The 26,382-nt window shown below is 44.7% G+C and overlaps 1 protein-coding gene across 1 annotated transcript in view; it reads right to left on the reverse strand.

The window, feature by feature from the left end:
* The window catches only part of PIK3C2G (phosphatidylinositol-4-phosphate 3-kinase catalytic subunit type 2 gamma), a 60,591-nt gene extending 34,587 nt beyond the window's left edge, over window positions 1-26,004 (reverse strand). Inside the window, exons 1-12 of the mRNA XM_075855594.1 lie at window positions 26,000-26,004; window positions 25,780-25,908; window positions 23,531-23,662; window positions 16,423-16,534; window positions 11,551-11,675; window positions 11,048-11,236; window positions 10,829-10,922; window positions 10,555-10,649; window positions 9,053-9,233; window positions 8,388-8,495; window positions 1,018-1,110; window positions 354-483 (exon numbers count right to left, since the gene is read on the reverse strand). Of these exons, the coding sequence (XP_075711709.1) occupies window positions 354-483; window positions 1,018-1,110; window positions 8,388-8,495; window positions 9,053-9,233; window positions 10,555-10,649; window positions 10,829-10,922; window positions 11,048-11,236; window positions 11,551-11,675; window positions 16,423-16,534; window positions 23,531-23,662; window positions 25,780-25,908; window positions 26,000-26,004 (1,393 nt within the window). The remainder of the gene's footprint in view (window positions 1-353; window positions 484-1,017; window positions 1,111-8,387; window positions 8,496-9,052; window positions 9,234-10,554; window positions 10,650-10,828; window positions 10,923-11,047; window positions 11,237-11,550; window positions 11,676-16,422; window positions 16,535-23,530; window positions 23,663-25,779; window positions 25,909-25,999) is intronic.
* Window positions 26,005-26,382: the final 378 nt, after the last annotated feature.

Raw genomic sequence — 26,382 nt, forward strand, 5'->3', positions numbered from 1 at the left:
GCAAGAGATCGCCCTCCCCCAAGACATCGTCCTCCCGCAGATCGTCACTTATCATTAATCATCAGAGATCGTCAACAAACCATGATCATTATTCTTCATGTGTTAGGAGATATTTGTCATCTATCATTAAACCTTCATCATCCATCAGTTATCTTTATTCAACAATCAAACATGGTCGCCAATCATCCGTGGTCGCCAATCATCCGTGGTCGCCAATCATCCGTGGTCGCCAATCATCCGTGGTTTCCTGCTCCAACGATCATCATTCATCCGTGGTCATCATTTGTCTCACGGTCCCTGTGGCTGCTGTTGACACTCATCTTCCAGGATAGTGTGTCCTGCTGTTTACTGACCTTGTTTTCTGCCGGTGGACAGACATTTGTAGGTGATCATCCGCAGGTCTAACCCCTCATGAAGCCAAATTCTGTCCATCAGGTCTACCAGCTGGAGGACGAGCATGTCCTGCCTCATGTCATCTCCCACCTAGAGCCGATCAGAACAAGACTCCATGAAATCATCACATACAAGGTGTAAGAACTCCACGTGAGGAGCGGAGGAGGCAACATCACCGGATCACCACCCTGGAGGTAGCGCAGCGGCCACGGAACGACAACGCACTGATCCAACAGCCGCTTATCACGATCCTTCACCGCTTATCTCAGGGTTTATAGAGAAAATCTAAAACTGCTCAGAAACCTCAGCCCCGGAGTCTTAATCTTATATTCTGCCAATCCTGAGGTCTCCGGGACAGATGATGAGTGACGATCACTAATCGCCGCCATTACAGTAAATAAGGGGGAGAGGACTCGGCAGAAAGTCATGTAGAATTACATTCCTACTGCCCTGCATGTGTGTCAGTCTTCACTGCAGTTCTCACATTATATTCAAAAACCAGGGAGCTCAGGATGAACATTATAGGTCACTACCACAGAGCGGAGACACCGTAAATAATATTCAGACAGAAGCCACAGTCATCGCTGCTAGGAAACGTTCAGGGGCCTCGTCCGCACCGCGTACCTTATACATGACGTGAATGTTCGGCCCCAGCTCATCGGCATTGATGAAGGAGATTTTCAGAGGTTTGGCATTGGATTTGAAGAAAGTGCATGACTGAAATAGAAGCAAATTATTAAATATAAACTATGTGCACCCCCCGGGACTGGAGAACGATGGAACCCGTACATCTGGGAGAAAAGCGACACCACAGGAACCCGGCAGCTGCTTATCTCTACATCCTTATCAACGAAAGGGTTCAAATCTATATTCACCTCTGATCAGAAGATTATAGGTCACATATAGATATAATCTCCATACACAGTGGAGTCACTGTACTCCAGAGCTGCACTCACTATTCTGCTGGTGGAGTCACTGTGTACATACATTACTTATCCTGTACTGATCCTGAGTTACATCCTGTATTATACTCCAGAGCTGCACTCACTATTCTGCTGGTGGAGTCACTGTGTACATACATTACATTACTTATCCTGTACTGATCCTGAGTTACATCCTGTATTATACTCCAGAGCTGCACTCACTATTCTGCTGGTGGAGTCACTGTGCACATACATTACATTACTTACCCTGTACTGATCCTGAGTTATATCCTGTATTATACTCCAGAGCTGCACTCACTATTCTGCTGGTGGAGTCACTGTGTACATACATTACTTATCCTGTACTGATCCTGAGTTATATCCTGTATTATACTCCAGAGCTGCACTCACTATTCTGCTGGTGGAGTCACTGTGTACATACATTACATTACTTATCTTGTACTGATCCTGAGTTATATCCTGTATTATACTCCAGAGCTGCACTCACTATTCTGCTGGTGGAGTCACTGTGTACATACATTACATTACTTATCCTGTACTGATCCTGAGTTACATCCTGTATTATACTCCAGAGCTGCACTCACTATTCTGCTGGTGGAGTCACTGTGTACATACATTACATTACTTATCCTGTACTGATCCCGAGTTATATCCTGTATTATACTCCAGAGCTGCACTCACTATTCTGCTGGTGGAGTCACTGTGTACATACATTACATTACTTATCCTGTACTGATCCTGAGTTACATCATGTATTATACTCCAGAGCTGCACTCACTATTCTGCTGGTGGAGTCACTGTGTACATACATTACTTATCCTGTACTGATCCTGAGTTACATCCTGTATTATACTCCAGAGCTGCACTCACTATTCTGCTGGTGGAGTCACTGTGCACATACATTACATTACTTACCCTGTACTGATCCTGAGTTATATCCTGTATTATACTCCAGAGCTGCACTCACTATTCTGCTGGTGGAGTCACTGTGTACATACATTACTTATCCTGTACTGATCCTGAGTTATATCCTGTATTATACTCCAGAGCTGCACTCACTATTCTGCTGGTGGAGTCACTGTGTACATACATTACATTACTTATCTTGTACTGATCCTGAGTTATATCCTGTATTATACTCCAGAGCTGCACTCACTATTCTGCTGGTGGAGTCACTGTGTACATACATTACATTACTTATCCTGTACTGATCCTGAGTTACATCCTGTATTATACTCCAGAGCTGCACTCACTATTCTGCTGGTGGAGTCACTGTGTACATACATTACATTACTTATCCTGTACTGATCCTGAGTTATATCCTGTATTATACTCCAGAGCTGCACTCACTATTCTGCTGGTGGAGTCACTGTGTACATACATTACATTACTTATCCTGTACTGATCCTGAGTTACATCATGTATTATACTCCAGAGCTGCACTCACTATTCTGCTGGTGGAGTCACTGTGTACATACATTACATTACTTATCCTGTACTGATCCCGAGTTATATCCTGTATTATACTCCAGAGCTGCACTCACTATTCTGCTGGTGGAGTCACTGTGTACATACATACATTACATTACTTATCCTGTACTGATCCTGAGTTGCATCCTGTATTATACTCCAGAGCTGCACTCACTATTCTGCTGGTGGAGTCACTGTGTACATACATTACATTACTTATCCTGTACTGATCCTGAGTTGCATCCTGTATTATACTCCAGAGCTGCACTCACTATTCTGCTGGTGGAGTCACTGTGTACATACATTACATTACTTATCCTGTACTGATCCTGAGTTATGTCCTGTATTATACTCCAGAGCTGCACTCACTATTCTGCTGGTGGAGTCCCTGTGTACATACATTACATTACTTATCCTGTACTGATCCTGAGTTACATCCTGTATTATACTCCAGAGCTGCACTCACTATTCTGCTGGTGGAGTCACTGTGTACATACATTACATTACTTATCCTGTACTGATCCTGAGTTACATCATGTATTATACTCCAGAGCTGCACTCACTATTCTGCTGGTGGAGTCACTGTGTACATCCATTACATTACTTATCCTGTACTGATCCTGAGTTACATCCTGTATTATACTCCAGAGCTGCACTCACTATTCTGCTGGTGGAGTCGCTGTGTACATACATTACATTACTTATCCTGTACTGATCCTGAGTTATGTCCTGTATTATACTCCAGAGCTGCACTCACTATTCTGCTGGTGGAGTCCCTGTGTACATACATTACATTACTTATCCTGTACTGATCCTGAGTTATATCCTGTATTATACTCCAGAGCTGTACTCACTATTCTGCTGGTGGAGTCACTGTGTACATACATTACTTATCCTGTACTGATCCTGAGATATATCCTGTATTATAATCCAGAGCTGCACTCACTATTCTGCTGGTGGAGTCACTGTGTACATACATTACTTATCCTGTACTGATCCTGAGTTATATCCTGTATTATACTCCAGAGCTGCACTCACTATTCTGCTGGTGGAGTCACTGTGTACATACATTACTTATCCTGTACTGATCCTGAGTTACATCCTGTATTATACTCCAGAGCTGCACTCACTATTCTGCTGGTGAAGTCACTGTGTACATACATTACTTATCCTGTACTGATCCTGAGTTATATCCTGTATTATACTCCAGAGCTGCACTCACTATTCTGCTGGTGGAGTCACTGTGTACATACATTACTTATCCTGTACTGATCCTGAGTTACATCCTGTATTATACTCCAGAGCTGCACTCACTATTCTGCTGGTGAAGTCACTGTGTACATACATTACTTATCCTGTACTGATCCTGAGTTATATCCTGTATTATACTCCAGAGCTGCACTCACTATTCTGCTGGTGAAGTCACTGTGTACATACATTACTTATCCTGTACTGATCCTGAGTTATATCCTGTATTATACTCCAGAGCTGCACTCACTATTCTGCTGGTGAAGTCACTGTGTACATACATTACTTATCCTGTACTGATCCTGAGTTATATCCTGTATTATACTCCAGAGCTGCACTCACTATTCTGCTGGTGGAGTCACTGTGTACATACATTACATTACTTATCCTGTACTGATCCTGAGTTACATCCTGTATTATACTCCAGAGCTGCACTCACTATTCTGCTGGTGGAGTCACTGTGTATATACATTACATTACTTATCCTGTACTGATCCAGAGTTACATCCTGTATTATACTCCAGAGCTACAATCACTATTCTGCTGGTGGAGTCACTGTGTACATACATTACATTACTTATCCTGTACTGATCCTGAGTTATATCCTGTATTATACTCCAGAGCTACAATCACTATTCTGCTGGTGGAGTCACTGTGTACATACATTACATTACTTATCCTGTACTGATCCTGAGTTATATCCTGTATTATACTCCAGAGCTGCACTCACTATTCTGCTGGTGGAGTCACTGTGTACATACATTACATTACTTATCCTGTACTGATCCTGAGTTACATCCTGTATTATACTGCAGAGCTGCACTCACTATTCTGCTGGTGAAGTCACTGTGTACATACATTACATTACTTATCCTGTACTGATCCTGAGTTACATCCTGTATTATACTCCAGAGCTGCACTCACTATTCTGCTGGTGAAGTCACTGTGTACATACATTACATTACTTATCCTGTACTGATCCTGAGTTACATCCTGTATTATACTCCAGAGCTGCACTCACTATTCTGCTGGTGAAGTCACTGTGTACATACATTACTTATCCTGTACTGATCCTGAGTTATATCCTGTATTATACTCCAGAGCTGCACTCACTATTCTGCTGGTGGAGTCACTGTGTACATACATTACATTACTTATCCTGTACTGATCCTGAGTTATATCCTGTATTATACTCCAGAGCTGCACTCACTATTCTGCTGGTGGAGTCACTGTGTACATACATTACATTACTTATCCTGTACTGATCCTGAGTTACATCATGTATTATACTCCAGAGCTGCACTCACTATTCTGCTGGTGGAGTCACTGTGTACATACATTACATTACTTATCCTGTACTGATCCCGAGTTATATCCTGTATTATACTCCAGAGCTGCACTCACTATTCTGCTGGTGGAGTCACTGTGTACATACATACATTACATTACTTATCCTGTACTGATCCTGAGTTGCATCCTGTATTATACTCCAGAGCTGCACTCACTATTCTGCTGGTGGAGTCACTGTGTACATACATTACATTACTTATCCTGTACTGATCCTGAGTTACATCATGTATTATACTCCAGAGCTGCACTCACTATTCTGCTGGTGGAGTCACTGTGTACATCCATTACATTACTTATCCTGTACTGATCCTGAGTTACATCCTGTATTATACTCCAGAGCTGCACTCACTATTCTGCTGGTGGAGTCGCTGTGTACATACATTACATTACTTATCCTGTACTGATCCTGAGTTATGTCCTGTATTATACTCCAGAGCTGCACTCACTATTCTGCTGGTGGAGTCCCTGTGTACATACATTACATTACTTATCCTGTACTGATCCTGAGTTATATCCTGTATTATACTCCAGAGCTGTACTCACTATTCTGCTGGTGGAGTCACTGTGTACATACATTACTTATCCTGTACTGATCCTGAGATATATCCTGTATTATAATCCAGAGCTGCACTCACTATTCTGCTGGTGGAGTCACTGTGTACATACATTACTTATCCTGTACTGATCCTGAGTTATATCCTGTATTATACTCCAGAGCTGCACTCACTATTCTGCTGGTGGAGTCACTGTGTACATACATTACTTATCCTGTACTGATCCTGAGTTACATCCTGTATTATACTCCAGAGCTGCACTCACTATTCTGCTGGTGAAGTCACTGTGTACATACATTACTTATCCTGTACTGATCCTGAGTTATATCCTGTATTATACTCCAGAGCTGCACTCACTATTCTGCTGGTGGAGTCACTGTGTACATACATTACATTACTTATCCTGTACTGATCCTGAGTTACATCCTGTATTATACTCCAGAGCTGCACTCACTATTCTGCTGGTGGAGTCACTGTGTATATACATTACATTACTTATCCTGTACTGATCCAGAGTTACATCCTGTATTATACTCCAGAGCTACAATCACTATTCTGCTGGTGGAGTCACTGTGTACATACATTACATTACTTATCCTGTACTGATCCTGAGTTATATCCTGTATTATACTCCAGAGCTACAATCACTATTCTGCTGGTGGAGTCACTGTGTACATACATTACATTACTTATCCTGTACTGATCCTGAGTTATATCCTGTATTATACTCCAGAGCTGCACTCACTATTCTGCTGGTGGAGTCACTGTGTACATACATTACTTATCCTGTACTGATCCTGAGTTACATCCTGTATTATACTCCAGAGCTGCACTCACTATTCTGCTGGTGAAGTCACTGTGTACATACATTACTTATCCTGTACTGATCCTGAGTTACATCCTGTATTATACTCCAGAGCTGCACTCACTATTCTGCTGGTGGAGTCACTGTGTACATACATTACATTACTTATCCTGTACTGATCCTGAGTTACATCCTGTATTATACTCCAGAGCTGCACTCACTATTCTGCTGGTGGAGTCACTGTGTATATACATTACATTACTTATCCTGTACTGATCCAGAGTTACATCCTGTATTATACTCCAGAGCTACAATCACTATTCTGCTGGTGGAGTCACTGTGTACATACATTACATTACTTATCCTGTACTGATCCTGAGTTATATCCTGTATTATACTCCAGAGCTACAATCACTATTCTGCTGGAGGAGTCACTGTGTACATACATACATTACTTATCCTGTACTGATCCTGAGTTATATCCTGTATTATACTCCAGAGCTGCACTCACTATTCTGCTGGTGGAGTCACTGTGTACATACATTACATTACTTATCCTGTACTGATCCTGAGTTATATCCTGTATTATACTCCAGAGCTGCACTCACTATTCTGCTGGTGGAGTCACTGTGTACATACATTACTTATCCTGTACTGATCCTGAGTTACATCCTGTATTATACTCCAGAGCTACAATCACTATTCTGCTGGTGGAGTCACTGTGTACATACATTACATTACTTATCCTGTACTGATCCTGAGTTACATCCTGTATTATACCCCAGAGCTGCGCTCACTATTCTGCTGGTGGAGTCACTGTGTACATACATTACATTACTTATCCTGTACTGATCCTGAGTTACATCCTGTATTATACTCCAGAGCTGCACTCACTATTCTGCTGGTGGAGTCACTGTGTACATACATTACATATCCTGTACTGATCCTGAGTTATATCCTGTATTATACTCCAGAGCTGCACTCACTATTCTGCTGGTGGAGTCACTGTGTACATACATTACATTACTTATCCTGTACTGATCCTGAGTTATATCCTGTATTATACTCCAGAGCTGCGCTCACTATTCTGCTGGTGGAGTCACTGTGTACATACATTACATTACTTATCCTGTACTGATCCTGAGTTATATCCTGTATTATACTCCAGAGCTGCACTCACTATTCTGCTGGTGGAGTCACTGTGTACATACATTACATTACTTATCCTGTACTGATCCTGAGTTACATCCTGTATTATACCCCAGAGCTGCGCTCACTATTCTGCTGGTGGAGTCACTGTGTACATTACATTACATTACTTATCCTGTACTGATCCTGAGTTATATCCTGTATTATACTCCAGAGCTGCACTCACTATTCTGCTGGTGGAGTCACTCTGTACATACATTACTTATCCTGTACTGATCCTGAGTTACATCCTGCATTATACTCCAGAGCTGCACTCACTATTCTGCTGGTGGAGTCACTGTGTACATACATTACATTACTTATCCTGTACTGATCCTGAGTTATATCCTGTATTATACTCCAGAGCTGCACTCACTATTCTGCTCATTTACGTCATCTGTACATACAAATACTCCCATCATCTCCTGTCCTCACTTCTCTGACAATTCCTTTCACAACAATCGCAGGGTCCAGGGGAAGGCGACAATCTCCAACTTCTTCAAAGAATCGGTCGATGTCGTGGAGTCCGAGCTTCAGAGCTTCCTGCAGGGAAATAATCTTTTGAGTTTGTTCACACAGACAGAGACGTCACAGATACCCCCCCCCCCCCCCCTGTTTGTGACCCTTTGTGTGCCAAGAGCAGACGACAAGAGTGCCAGGGAACCCTCTGGATGTACCGTTTGCAGTTACATCATGTCGTATACTCCAGTCACTTCCAGAGCTGCACTCAGTATTCTGCTGTTACATGTCTTACACTCCAGTCACATCCGGAGCTGCAGTCACGATTCTGCCGTTTCCTCACCGGATACAAGTTGTTTATATCTCAGTTAATCCGATGAAAAGAAATTGCAGGAAAATCCCCAACATCTGGTGTGATCTCCCCCGGAGCGTTGTGCGGCGGCGGCGCCAGGAACTCTGCGCCCGGGGGCGGCTGCCGCTCATTTGGCATCTTAAGGGAAACTTGGTTTTGTATGTGGAGATGTTCACAGAGTGACCGGCACATGATGGGGGAGGGACCTGGATGCTGGTATTATAAAGTATGGTGGACAGCTGATCTCCTGGGTCCGTCACACTACAGTCCACTCCCCCTGCGCACCCACCTGTCTCTTGTCCTCCGGAGAATTCTTCACCTTTTCTGCGACATCTTTGAGGATTTTCAGGAGTCGCGTTTCTCTGGAGATTTGTTCGCTGACGGCTCGGCCGGTGCAGCGCTGGAGGGCGTCCAGGAGCCGCCGATACCAAGCCTGATAATGAGGGCCCGAGGCGCCATCTGCCAGCAGCCTGGGGGGGCAAAGGAGCGGCACAATCATACAGGAACTGGGGTATCTAACCCTACGGGAACCGGCCGTATCTAACCCTACAGGAACCGGCCGTATCTAACCCTACGGGAACCGGCCGTATCTAACCCCACGGGAACCGGCCGTATCTAACCCCACAGGAACCGGGCGTATCTAACCCCACAGGAACCGGCCGTATCTAACCCCACAGGAACCGGCCGTATCTAACCCCACAGGAACCGGCCGTATCTAACCCCACAGGAACCGGCCGTATCTAACCCCACAGGAACCGGCCGTATCTAACCCCACAGGAACCGGCCGTATCTAACCCCACAGGAACCGGCCGTATCTAACCCCACAGGAACCGGGCGTATCTAACCCCACAGGAACCGGCCGTATCTAACCCCACAGGAACCGGCCGTATCTAACCCCACAGGAACCGGCCGTATCTAACCCCACAGGAACCGGCCGTATCTAACCCCACAGGAACCGGCCGTATCTAACCCCACAGGAACCGGGCGTATCTAACCCCACAGGAACCGGCCGTATCTAACCCCACAGGAACCGGCTGTATCTAACCCCACAGGAACCGGGCGTATCTAATCCCACAGGCCAAGGCCGTATCTAACCCCATAGGAACCGGCTGTATCTAACCCCACAGGAACTGGCCGTATCTAATCCCACAGGCCAAGGCCGTATCTAACCCCACAGGAACCGGCCGTACCTAACCCCACAGGAACCGGCCGTACCTAACCCCATAGGAACCGGCCGTATCTAACCCCACAGGAACCGGCCGTATCTAACCCCACAGGAACCGGCCGTACCTAACCCCACAGGAACCGGCCGTATCTAACCCCACAGGAACCGGGCGGATCTAACCTTGCAGGCACCGGGCGTATCTAACCCCACAGGAACCGGGCGGATCTAACCTTGCAGGCACCGGGCGTATCTAACCCCACAGGAACCGGGCGTATCTAACCTTGCAGGTATCTCGACAAGCGCATGTAACCCCACAGGAACCCAGTGCATCTAATCCAGTGTATCCAAATTGTGCAGGAACTCGGTGGATGCAGGATTAGATACTCAGATTAGATACACGATGCGGTTTTATTTACGCAATCACTGAACGTCAGGAATGAGATTCTTATATCAACCAATCAGATTGCAGCTTTGAGAATGAGAGCAGCGACGTGATTGGTTGTTACGGGCGGCAGCGCCCCAGTCACCGTTTCTTTATCACGTTGGATCGGATGTTTTTCAGGCGCAGCGCCTGCGGTTGTGACCGGACATGTGTAAGCCCCGCCCCCCACGCCAGCGCCGCTCACCAGTACAATCTGTGCGCCACCTGAATGCTCTGCAGGGACCGGTGGAGGAGGAGCCGCGCCAAAGCGCTATCCAGACGCCACTCAAACTTCACCGCCTGCGGGGAGAGAGCGCGGCGCTGAGTGACGGACCGGCAGCCAACAGGATCTCTGCTTACTGTCAGTGACTGGGAACCACCCAGACCTTGTCCTGCTGCCATTCGCTGACAGAAAGCAGAGGTGGTGAAGAATAGAAAGTCTACGAGCCATGCATTGCGGATGATGGGGGTGATCTTACCTGGACGAGCTGCGGAAGGAACATCAGTAGTTCATCACTTGACAGCCGCTCCATCTCCCGGCACGCGGCGGCGCGGACAGTCTCGTCTGAAAAGCTGAAAAAAAAAGCGGAGAGTGAAGCGGAAACCGAGGAGAGAGCCTCCCCCGACCCTCCCTCTAAAATAAAGAGGTTCTGCAGCAGCTGAGGTAAGCCCCTGCGGTGTTCATCAGGAGACCTCACCACGGACTCAGCAGTCCCAGCGCCTCCAGGGGTCCGGAGAAGGTCCAGTCCTGCAGCACGCGGTACATGGCGGCGATAGAGGGCGGGTCCCAGCCGGGGGCGCTGCCGAGGATCAGGGCCAGGATGTTGGGGGGCTTGTGGGGGCATCGCCGGTAATGCCACAGACACTGCTTGTCCACCTCCGAGACCCTGAGGAAGGAAGAGGAGGCGTCACCCGCCACGTACCCAGCTTTCCAGGGATCCTGAACGTTACACCCCCCCTAGAGACCAGCAACGGCCGGGAGCCTGGGAAAGCTGGGTGACTACCCCACGGGAGCTGTAACGCCGGCCATATTGGTTGTCACCCAGCTTTCCCAGACACAGAACTAAGAAACGTCTGGTCATCTACACAACGGGAGCGTCCGGACCCCCAGGACCCCCCGTTACTAGCAGCGTACGAGCGCGGAGACCGACAAGAGACCCCACACATTACCGGGACCATGAGAAGCGATGAGGCGGCTTACAGGAGCAGAGAGCAGCGAGGCGCCAGGGCGTGGAGCGGCAGCGCCGGATTCTCACCGCCCGCGTCACACGACGTCTCCTCCGGCACCGGCCTCTGAAATACGTGACAGCGATCCGGGAAATCCACCTGCAAAACATCACCGGACACGGCGGTCACAGCGATCCACAGAGAGAAGAGATTCATACTACACCGGACCGACACTACACCGGACCGACACTACACAGGACCGACACTACACCCATCAACTACACCGGACCGACACTACACCCATGAACTACACCGGACAGACACTACGCCCATCAAATACACCGGACAGACACTACACCCCTCAACTACACCGGACCGACACTACGCCCATCAACTACACCGGACCGACACTACACAGGACCGACACTACACCCATCAACTACACCGGACAGACACTACGCCCATCAACTACACCGGACAGACACTACGCCCATCAAATACACCGGACAGACACTACACCCCTCAACTACACCGGACCGACACTACGCCCATCAACTACACCGGACCGACACTACACAGGACCGACACTACACCCATCAACTACACCGGACCGACACTACACAGGACCGACACTACACAGGACCGACACTACACAGGACCGACACTACACAGGACCGACACTACACCCATCAACTACACCGGACCGACACTACACCCCTCCAATACACCAGACCGACACTACACCCATCAACTACACCGGACCGACACTACACCCATCAACTACACCGGACCGACACTACACCCATCAACTACACCGGACCGACACTACACCCATCAACTACACCGGACCGACACTACACCCATCAACTACACCGGACCGACACTACACCTATCAACTACACCGGACCGACACTAGACCCCTCAACTACACCGGACCGACACTAGACCCCTCAACTACACCGGACCGACACTAGACCCCTCAACTACACCGGACCGACACTAGACCCCTCAACTACACCGGACCGACACTACACCCATCAACTACACCGGACCGACACTACACCCATCAACTACACCGGACCGACACTACACCCATCAACTACACCGGACCGACACTACACCCATCAACTACACCGGACCGACACTACACCCATCAACTACACCGGACCGACACTACACCCATCAACTACACCGGACCGACACTACACCCATCAACTACACCGGACCGACACTACACCCATCAACTACACCGGACCGACACTACACCCCTCCACTACACCGGACCGACACTACACCCATCAACTACACCGGACCGACACTACACCCATCAACTACACCGGACCGACACTACACCCATCAACTACACCGGACCGACACTAGACCCCTCAACTACACCGGACCGACACTAGACCCCTCAACTACACCGGACCGACACTACACCGGACCGACACTACACCGGACCGACACTACACCGGACCGACACTACACCCATCAACTACACCGGACCGACACTACACCCATCAACTACACCGGACCGACACTACACCCATCAACTACACCGGACCGACACTACACCCATAAACTACACCGGACCGACACTACACCCATCAACTACACCGGACCGACACTACACCCATCAACTACACCGGACCGACACTACACCCCTCCACTACACCGGACCGACACTACACCCATCAACTACACCGGACCGACACTACACCCATCAACTACACCGGACCGACACTAGACCCCTCAACTACACCGGACCGACACTACACCCATCAACTACACCGGACCGACACTACACCCATCAACTACACCGGAGAGACACTACACCCATCAACTACACCGGACCGACGCTAGACCCCTCAACTACACCGGATCGACGCTACACCCATCAACTACCCCGGACCGACGCTACACCCGTCAACTACACTGGACCGACACTACACCCGTCAACTACACCAGACCGACGCTACACCCATCAACTACACCGGACCGACGCTACACCCATCAACTACACCGGACCGACGCTACACCCATCAACTACACCAGACCGACGCTACACCCATCAACTACACCGGACCGACGCTACACCCATCAACTACACTGGACCGACGCTACACCCCCCCACTACACCGGACCGACGCTACACCCATCAACTACACCGGACCGACGCTACACCCATCAACTACACCGGACCGACGCTACACCCATCAACTACACCGGACCGACGCTACACAGGACCGACACTACACCCATCAACTACACCGGACCGACACTACACAGGACCGACACTACACAGGACCGACACTACACAGACACTACACCCATCAACTACACCGGACCGACACTACACCCCTCCAATACACCAGACCGACACTACACCCATCAACTACACCGGACCGACACTACACCCATCAACTACACCGGACCGACACTACACCCATCAACTACACCGGACCGACACTACACCCATCAACTACACCGGACACGGCGATCACAGCGATCCACAGAGAGAAGAGATTCATACTACACCGGACCGACACTACACCGGACCGACACTACACCGGACCGACACTACACCCATCAACTACACCGGACCGACACTACACCCATCAACTACACCGGACCGACACTACACCCATCAACTACACCGGACCGACACTACACCCATCAACTACACCGGACCGACACTACACCCATCAACTACACCGGACCGACACTACACCCATCAACTACACCGGACCGACACTACACCCATCAACTACACCGGACCGACACTACACCCCTCCACTACACCGGACCGACACTACACCCATCAACTACACCGGACCGACACTACACCCATCAACTACACCGGACCGACACTACACCTATCAACTACACCGGACCGACACTAGACCCCTCAACTACACCGGACCGACACTAGACCCCTCAACTACACCGGACCGACACTACACCGGACCGACACTACACCGGACCGACACTACACCCATCAACTACACCGGACCGACACTACACCCATCAACTACACCGGACCGACACTACACCCATCAACTACACCGGACCGACACTAGACCCCTCAACTACACCAGACCGACACTAGACCCCTCAACTACACCGGACCGACACTACGCCCATCAACTACACCGGACCGACACTACACCCATCAACTACACCCCTCAACTACACCGGAGAGACACTACACCCATCAACTACACCGGACCGACGCTAGACCCCTCAACTACACCGGATCGACGCTACACCCATCAACTACCCCGGACCGACGCTACACCCGTCAACTACACTGGACCGACACTACACCCGTCAACTACACCAGACCGACGCTACACCCATCAACTACACCGGACCGACGCTACACCCATCAACTACACCGGACCGACACTACACCCATCAACTACACCAGACCGACGCTACACCCATCAACTACACCGGACCGACGCTACACCCATCAACTACACTGGACCGACGCTACACCCCCCCACTACACCGGACCGACGCTACACCCATCAACTACACCGGACCGACGCTACACCCATCAACTACACCGGACCGACGCTACACCCATCAACTACACCGGACCGACGCTACACCGGACCGACGCTACACCCATCAACTACACCGGACCGACACTACACCCGTCAACGACACCGGACCGACACTACATCGGACCGACACTACACCCGTCAACTACACCGGACCGACACTACACCCATCAACTAACAGGAGGTGATATAGGAGTATTATGTGTCAGTAACAGGAGGTGATATAGGAGTATTACGTGTCAGTAACAGGAGGTGATATAGGAGTATTACGTGTCAGTAACAGGAGGTGATATAGGAGTATTACGTGTCAGTAACAGGAGGTGATATAGGAGTATTACGTGTCAGTAACAGGAGGTGATATAGGAGTATTACGTGTCAGTAACAGGAGGTGATATAGGAGTATTACACGTCAGTAACAGGAGGTGATATAGGAGTATTATGTGTCAGTAACATGAGGTGATATAGGAGTATTACACGTCAGTAACAGGGGGTGATATAGGAGTATTACACGTCAGTAACAGGGGGTGATATAGGAGTATTACGTGTCAGTAACAGGAGGTATTATTGGAGTATTACGTGTCAGTAACAGGAGGTATTATTGGAGTATTACGTGTCAGTAACAGGAGGTGATATAGGAGTATTACGTGTCAGTAACAGGAGGTGATATAGGAGTATTACGTGTCAGTAACAGGAGGTGATATAGGAGTATTACGTGTCAGTAACAGGAGGTGATATAGGAGTATTACGTGTCAGTAACAGGTGGTGATATAGGAGTATTACGTGTCAGTAACAGGGGGTGATATAGGAGTATTATGTGTCAGTAACAGGAGGTGATATAGGAGTATTACGTGTCAGTAACAGGGGGTGATATAGGAGTATTACACGTCAGTAACAGGAGGTGATATAGGAGTATTACGTGTCAGTAACAGGGGGTGATATAGGAGTATTACGTGTCAGTAACAGGGGGTGATATAGGAGTATTACACGTCAGTAACAGGAGGTGATATAGGAGTATTATGTGTCAGTAACAGGAGGTGATATAGGAGTATTACGTGTCAGTAACAGGAGGTGATATAGGAGTATTACGTGTCAGTAACAGGAGGTGATATAGGAGTATTACACGTCAGTAACAGGAGGTGATATTGGAGTATTACGTGTCAGTAACAGGAGGTGATATAGGAGTATTACGTGTCAGTAACAGGAGGTGATATAGGAGTATTACGTGTCAGTAACAGGGGGTGATATAGGAGTATTATGTGTCAGTAAAATGCAGCTATATTTGCGGGGACTCCCTCCATAGAGTAATTACAGGATTAATACTCTGGGTGTTGTAGTACCTGCACGGTTATTAGCGTTGGCAGGAAGGCATCGAATGCCGCGGGGGAGATGACTGGCGGGGGCTCCGTGTGGGACATCATGTTCAGCAGCAGCTCCCCCCGGACTATCTGCCTGGAGGAAGAGAACGGTCCGTTATACTAGACGAACATACAACACACGATATAATAATATACAACACGCAATATAATAATATACAACACGCAATATAATAACATACAACACACAATATAATAATATACAACACACAATATAATAATATACAACACGCAATATAATAATATACAACACACAATATAATAATATACAACACACAATATAATAATATACAACACGCAATATAATAATATACAACACGCAATATAATAATATACAACACGCAATATAATAATATACAACACGCGATATAATAATATACAACACGCAATATAATAATAATATACAACACACAATATAATAATATACAACACGCAATATAATAATATACAACACGCGATATAATAATATACAACACGCAATATAATAATATACAACACGCGATATAATAATATACAACACACAATATAATAATATACAACACACAATATAATAATATACAACACGCAATATAATAATAATATACAACACGCAATATAATAATATACAACACGCAATATAATAATATACAACACGCGATATAATAATATACAACACGCGATATAATAATATACAACACACAATATAATAATATACAACACGCAATATAATAATATATACAACACACAATATAATAATATACAACACGCGATATAATAACATACAACACGCAATATAATAATATACAACACGCAATATAATAATATATACAACACGCAATATAATAATATATACAACACGCAATATAATAATATACAACACGCGATATAATAATATACAACACGCGATATAATAATATACAACACGCGATATAATAATATACAACACACAATATAATAATATACAACACGCGATATAATAATATACAACACGCGATATAATAATATACAACACGCGATATAATAATATACAACACGCGATATAATAATATACAACACGCGATATAATAATATACAACACGCGATATAATAATATACAACACGCAATATAATAATATATACAACACGCAATATAATAATATACAACACGCGATATAATAATATACAACACGCAATATAATAATATACAACACGCAATATAATAATATACAACACGCAATATAATAATATACAACACGCGAATAATATACAACACGCGATATAATAATATACAACACGCGATATAATAATATACAACACGCAATATAATAATATACAACACACAATATAATAATATACAACACGCAATATAATAATATACAACACGCAATATAATAATAATATACAACACACAATATAATAATATACAACACGCAATATAATAACATACAACACGCAATATAATAATATACAACACGCGATATAATAATATACAACACACAATATAATAATATACAACACGCGATATAATAATATACAACACACAATATAATAACATACAACACGCAATATAATAATATACAACACGCGATATAATAATATACAACACGCGATATAATAATATACAACACACAATATAATAATAATATACAACACGCAATATAATAATATACAACACGCAATATAATAATATACAACACACAATATAATAATATATACAACACGCAATATAATAATATATACAACACGCGATATAATAATATACAACACGCGATATAATAATATACAACACGCGATATAATAATATACAACACGCGATATAATAATATACAACACGCGATATAATAATATACAACACGCAATATAATAATATACAACACGCGATATAATAATAATATACAACACGCAATATAATAATATACAACACGCGATATAATAATATACAACACGCGATATAATAATATACAACACGCAATATAATAATATACAACACGCGATATAATAATATACAACACGCAATATAATAATATACAACACGCGATATAATAATATACAACACGCGATATAATAATATACAACACGCGATATAATAATATACAACACGCGATATAATAATATACAACACGCGATATAATAATATACAACACGCAATATAATAATATATACAACACGCGATATAATAATATATACAACACGCGATATAATAATATACAACACGCAATATAATAATATACAACACGCGATATAATAATATACAACACGCGATATAATAATATATACAACACGCGATATAATAATATACAACACGCGATATAATAATATACAACACGCGATATAATAATATACAACACGCAATATAATAATAATATACAACACGCGATATAATAATATACAACACGCGATATAATAATATACAACACGCGATATAATAATATACAACACGCAATATAATAATATACAACACGCGATATAATAATATACAACACGCAATATAATAATATACAACACGCGATATAATAATATACAACACGCGATATAATAATATACAACACACAATATAATAATATACAACACGCGATATAATAATATACAACACGCGATATAATAATATACAACACGCGATATAATAATATACAACACGCGATATAATAATATACAACACGCGATATAATAATATACAACACGCGATATAATAATATACAACACGCGATATAATAATATACAACACGCGATATAATAATATACAACACGCGATATAATAATATACAACACGCGATATAATAATATACAACACGCGATATAATAATATACAACACGCGATATAATAATATACAACACGCGATATAATAATATACAACACGCGATATAATAATATACAACACGCGATATAATAATATACAACACGCGATATAATAATATACAACACGCGATATAATAATATACAACACGCGATATAATAATATACAACACGCGATATAATAATATACAACACAATATAATAATATATACAACACGCAATATAATAACATACAACACGCGATATAATAATATACAACACGCGATATAATAATATACAACACGCGATATAATAATATACAACACGCAATATAATAATATACAACACGCGATATAATAATATACAACACGCGATATAATAATATACAACACGCGATATAATAATATACAACACGCGATATAATAATATACAACACACGATATAATAATATACAACACACGATATAATAATATACAACACGCGATATAATAATATACAACACGCGATATAATAATATACAACACACGATATAATAATATACAACACAACACACAATATAATAATATACAACACACGATATAATAATATACAACACAACACACAATATAATAATATACAACACACAATATAATAATATACAACACGCAATATAATAATATACAACACGCAATATAATAATATACAACACGCAATATAATAATATACAACACACAATATAATAATATACAACACACAATATAATAATATACAACACGCGATATAATAATATACAACACGCAATATAATAATATACAACACGCGATATAATAATATACAACACGCAATATAATAATATACAACACGCGTTATAATAATATACAACACGCGATATAATAACATACAACACGCAATATAATAATATACAACACGCAATATAATAATATACAACACGCAATATAATAACATACAACACACAATATAATAATATACAACACGCAATATAATAATATACAACACACAATATAATAATATACAACACGCAATATAATAATATACAACACGCGATATAATAATATACAACACGCGATATAATAATATACAACACACAATATAATAACATACAACACGTGATATAATAATATACAACACGCGATATAATAATATACAACACGCGATATAATAATATACAACACGCAATATAATAATATACAACACGCAATATAATAACATACAACACGCGATATAATAATATACAACACGCGATATAATAATATATACAACACGCAATATAATAATATACAACACGCGATATAATAATATACAACACACGATATAATAATATACAACACGCAATATAATAATATACAACACGCAATATAATAATATACAACACGCGATATAATAATATACAACACGCGATATAATAATATACAACACGCGATATAATAATATACAACACGCAATATAATAATATACAACACGCAATATAATAATATACAACACGCAATATAATAATATACAACACGCGATATAATAATATACAACACGCGATATAATAATATACAACACGCGATATAATAATATACAACACACAATATAATAATATACAACACGCAATATAATAATATACAACACGCAATATAATAATATACAACACACAATATAATAATATACAACACGCAATATAATAATATACAACACACAATATAATAATATACAACACGCAATATAATAATATACAACACGCGATATAATAATATACAACACACGATATAATAATATACAACACACGATATAATAATATACAACACGCGATATAATAATATACAACACACGATATAATAATATACAACACACAATATAATAATATACAACACGCGATATAATAATATACAACACACAATATAATAATATACAACACGCGATATAATAATATACAACACGCGATATAATAACATACAACACGCAATATAATAATATACAACACGCAATATAATAATATACAACACACAATATAATAATATACAACACGCAATATAATAATATACAACACGCGATATAATAATATACAACACGCAATATAATAATATACAACACGCGATATAATAATATACAACACGCAATATAATAATATACAACACGCGATATAATAATATACAACACACGATATAATAATATACAACACGCAATATAATAATATACAACACGCAATATAATAATATACAACACGCGATATAATAATATACAACACGCGATATAATAATATACAACACGCGATATAATAATATACAACACGCGATATAATAATATACAACACGCGATATAATAACATACAACACGCAATATAATAATATACAACACGCAATATAATAATATACAACACACAATATAATAATATACAACACGCAATATAATAATATACAACACGCAATATAATAATATACAACACGCAATATAATAATATACAACACGCAATATAATAATATACAACACGCGATATAATAATATACAACACGCGATATAATAATATACAACACGCGATATAATAATATACAACACGCGATATAATAATATATACAACACGCAATATAATAATATACAACACGCAATATAATAATATACAACACGCAATATAATAATATACAACACGCAATATAATAATATACAACACGCGATATAATAATATACAACACGCGATATAATAATATATACAACACGCAATATAATAATATACAACACGCGATATAATAATATACAACACGCAATATAATAATATACAACACGCAATATAATAATATACAACACGCAATATAATAATATACAACACGCGATATAATAATATACAACACGCAATATAATAATATATACAACACGCAATATAATAATATACAACACGCAATATAATAATATACAACACGCAATATAATAATATACAACACACAATATAATAATATACAACACGCGATATAATAATATACAACACGCGATATAATAATATACAACACGCGATATAATAATATACAACACGCGATATAATAATATATACAACACGCGATATAATAATATACAACACGCGATATAATAATATACAACACGCGATATAATAATATACAACACGCAATATAATAATATACAACACGCAATATAATAATATACAACACGCGATATAATAACATACAACACACAATATAATAATATACAACACGCAATATAATAATATACAACACACAATATAATAACATACAACACGCGATATAATAACATACAACACACGATATAATAATATACAACACGCAATATAATAACATACAACACGCGATATAATAATATACAACACGCGATATAATAATATACAACACACAATATAATAATATACAACATGCGATATAATAATATACTACTTCTGATATAATAAGTGACTCTCAGGTGAGGGCAGTTTGGGGGCATCAGATGTAACTGTCATTCCGAGCGCAAGGGGGAACATTTTTCACTAATTGTTATTAGGATGTGGGGACGGATTGACACGCAAAGCAAAAAACAAAGTCACCAAATCACTCTGGATAGTATGTCAGAGTCCAGCTTGGGCCGTGCTCTGCCGCCGGGGGGGGGGCCGTGCTCTGCCGCCGGGGGGGGCCGTGCTCTGCCGCCGGGGGGGGGCCGTGCTCTGCCGTCGGGGGGGGGGGGGCCGTGCTCTGCCGTCGGGGGGGGGGGGGCCGTGCTCTGCCGCCGGGGGGGGGGGCCGTGCTCTGCCGCCGGGGGGGGGCCGTGCTCTGCCGCCGGGGGGGGGCCGTGCTCTGCCGCCGGGGGGGGGGCCGTGCTCTGCCGCCGGGGGGGGGGCCGTGCTCTGCCGCCGGGGGGGGGGCCGTGCTCTGCCGCCGGGGGCAGGATTTCGGCATATATTTGGGGCGTGCTCTGCCGCCGGGGGGCCGTGCTCTGCCGCCGAGGGGCCGTGCTCTGCCGCCGGGGGCAGGATTTCGGCATATATTTGGGGCGTGCTCTGCCGCTGGCGTCCCGTTCTGGGCATATATTTGGGGCTTGATCTGCGGCGGACAGCGGGTTTTGTGGTTCAGGGCGGTTATTCGGGATGGGCCTGTGATTGGAGTTAGCGGCTGGGGGCGGCTGTGGCCATTACTTCACGTCCCATCCTCACATGACAGACGGCGGAGAGTAATGTCCTATAAATAAACGCTGCCTCTTTCTCGCCGCCCCCGATTCCGGTTTACGTCTTAATTGCTCAGGAAAAAGTTATAAACAAAGATGAACGCGATAAATTTTTACGTCAGGAAACAAAACCCTCGTGTCAGGGGACGGAATAACTGCAACGTAACCCGGAGGAACTATGGGAGTATTAAAAGAACTTACTGGTTATAATAGAGGGGAAGGCAGGACCAGGCGATGAAGGAGCCGTGAGGCGTCGCGGGGGTCACTGTGCACATTCTCAGCACCAGCATCGACTCGTAGGGCAGCGAGGAGGCCGAAACCGGGAAACTGATCCTGTCCAACATGGAGGAAGAAGAACTGGAGGTTTACCACTGACCGGCACACCTGCAAGCCTAGCCCAAGCCACAGACCCCTCACCACGGACCTCTCACCACTGCCCGGCACACCTGCAAGCCTAGCCCTCACCACTAACCAGCGCACACCTGCAAGCCTAGCCCTCACCACTGCCTGGCACACCTGCAAGCCTAGCCCTCACCACTGCCCGGCACACCTGCAAGCCTAGCCCTCACCACTGACCGGCACACCTGCAAGAATAGCCCTCACCACTGATCGGCACACCTGCAAACCTAGCCCTCACCACGGACCTTTCATCACTAACCGGCGCACACCAGCAAGCCTAGCCCTCACCACGGACCCCTCACCACTGACCACTGACCGGCACACCTGCAAGCCTAGCCCTCAACCACGGACCCCTCACCACTGCCCGACACACCTGCAAGCCTAGCCCTCAACCACGGACCCCTCACCACTGCCCGGCACACCTACAAGAATAGCCCTCACCACGGACCCCTCACCACTGACCAGTGCACACCTGCCAGCCTAGCCCTCACCACTGACCGGCACACCTGCAAGCCCTCACCTCACCTCACCTCACCACTGACCAGTGCACACCTGCCAGCCTAGCCCTCACCACTGCCTGGCACACCTGCAAGCCTAGCCCTCACCACTGCCCGGCACACCTGCAAGCCTAGCCCTCACCACTGACCGGCACACCTGCAAGCCTAGCCCTCACCACTGACCGGCACACCTGCAAACCTAGCCCTCACCACGGACCCCTCATCACTAACCAGCGCACACCAGCATGCCTAGCCCTCACCACGGACCCCTCACCACTGACCACTGACCGGCACACCTGCAAGCCTAGCCCTCAACCACGGACCCCTCACCACTGCCCGGCACACCTACAAGAATAGCCCTCACCACGGACCCCTCACCACTGACCAGTGCACACCTGCCAGCCTAGCCCTCACCACTGACCGGCACACCTGCAAGCCTAGCCCTCACCACGGACCCCTCACCACTGACCGGCACACCTACAAGCCTAGCCCTCACCACTGACCGGCACACCTGCATGCCTAGCCCTCAACCACGGACCCCTCACCACTAACCAGCGCACACCTGCAAGCCTAGCCCTCACCACTGCCCGGCACACCTGCAAGCCTAGCCCTCACCACTGACCGGCACACCTGCAAGCCTAGCCCTCACCACGGACCCCTCACCACTAACCAGCGCACACCTGCAAGCCTGGCCCTCACCACAGACCCCTCACCACGGACCGCTGACCAGCACACCTGCAAGCCTAGCCCTCACCACAGACCTGTCACCACTGACCGGCACACCTGCAAGCCTAGCCCTCACCAAGGACCCCTCATCACTGACCAGCGCACACCTGCAAGCCTAGCCCTCACCACAGACCCCTCATCACTGCCCAGCACACCTGCAAGCCTAGCCCTCACCACAGACCCCTCATCACTGACCCAACGTCACTAACCGCTGACCCCCCTCACCACTGACTGCTGACCCCCCTCACCACTGACTGCTGACCCCCCTCACCACTGACTGCTGACCCCCCTCACCACTGACCACCCCACCACTGACTGCTGACCCCCCACCACTGCCCTCACCACTGACTGCTGACCCCCTCACCACTGCCCTCACCACTGACTGCTGTCCCCCTCACCACTGACTGCTGACCCCCTCACCACTGACTGCTGACCACCTCACCACTGACTGCTGACCCCATCACCACTGACTGCTGACCCCCTCACCACTGACTGCTGACCCCCTCACCACTGACTGCTGACCCCCTCACCACTGACTGCTGACCCCCTCACCACTGACTGCTGACCCCCTCACCACTGCCCTCACCACTGACTGCTGACCCCCTCACCACTGACTGCTGACCCCCTCACCACTGACTGCTGACCCCCTCACCACTGACTGCTGACCCCCTCACCACTGACTGCTGACCCCCTCACCACTGACTGCTGACCCCATCACCACTGACTGCTGACCCCATCACCGCTGACTGCTGACCCCCTCACCGCTGACCATTATTGTTTGGAGCCACAGCGGTCAGCAGTAGGAGAACGCTGATCCCAAGAGCTTACATCTCATCCCACACAGCCCTGAAGAAGAAGAAGAAGGACTTGGCGGCAGTAACGTTCCTGGATTTTACTTCTGGACAAATCTTCCTCCCGGCGTAGATCACCGAGCACGAAATATAGAAGACGCCATCACTACAAGACACGATACACAGAATTATCACCCATACAAGAGAAATATGTCCTACACTCCAGTCACCTCCAGAGCTGCGGGCACTACTGTTACATCATGTCCTATACTCCAGTCACCTCCAGAGCTGCGGGCACCTATACTCCAGTCACCTCCAGAGCTGCGGCCACTACTGTTACATAATTTCATACTCCAGTCACCTCCAGAGCTGCAGGCACCTATACTCCAGAGCTGCGGGCACTACTGTTACATCATGTCCTATACTCCAGTCACCTCCAGAGCTGCGGCCACTATTCTACTGTTACATCATGTCCTATACTCCAGTCACCTCCAGAGCTGCACTCACTATTCTGCAGTTATATCATGTCAGTTCCCAGCATTCCTTGGTGAACCTAATAAAAGGGGTGGGGCGTGACAATGGTCTGATCCACAGGGAGGGTGTAATTACGCAGGCTTGTGGGCTGATGGACTGGACCCGC

The sequence above is a fragment of the Rhinoderma darwinii genome, chromosome 3 (assembly GCF_050947455.1).
Source record: "Rhinoderma darwinii isolate aRhiDar2 chromosome 3, aRhiDar2.hap1, whole genome shotgun sequence".
Classification (NCBI taxonomy): domain Eukaryota; kingdom Metazoa; phylum Chordata; class Amphibia; order Anura; family Rhinodermatidae; genus Rhinoderma; species Rhinoderma darwinii.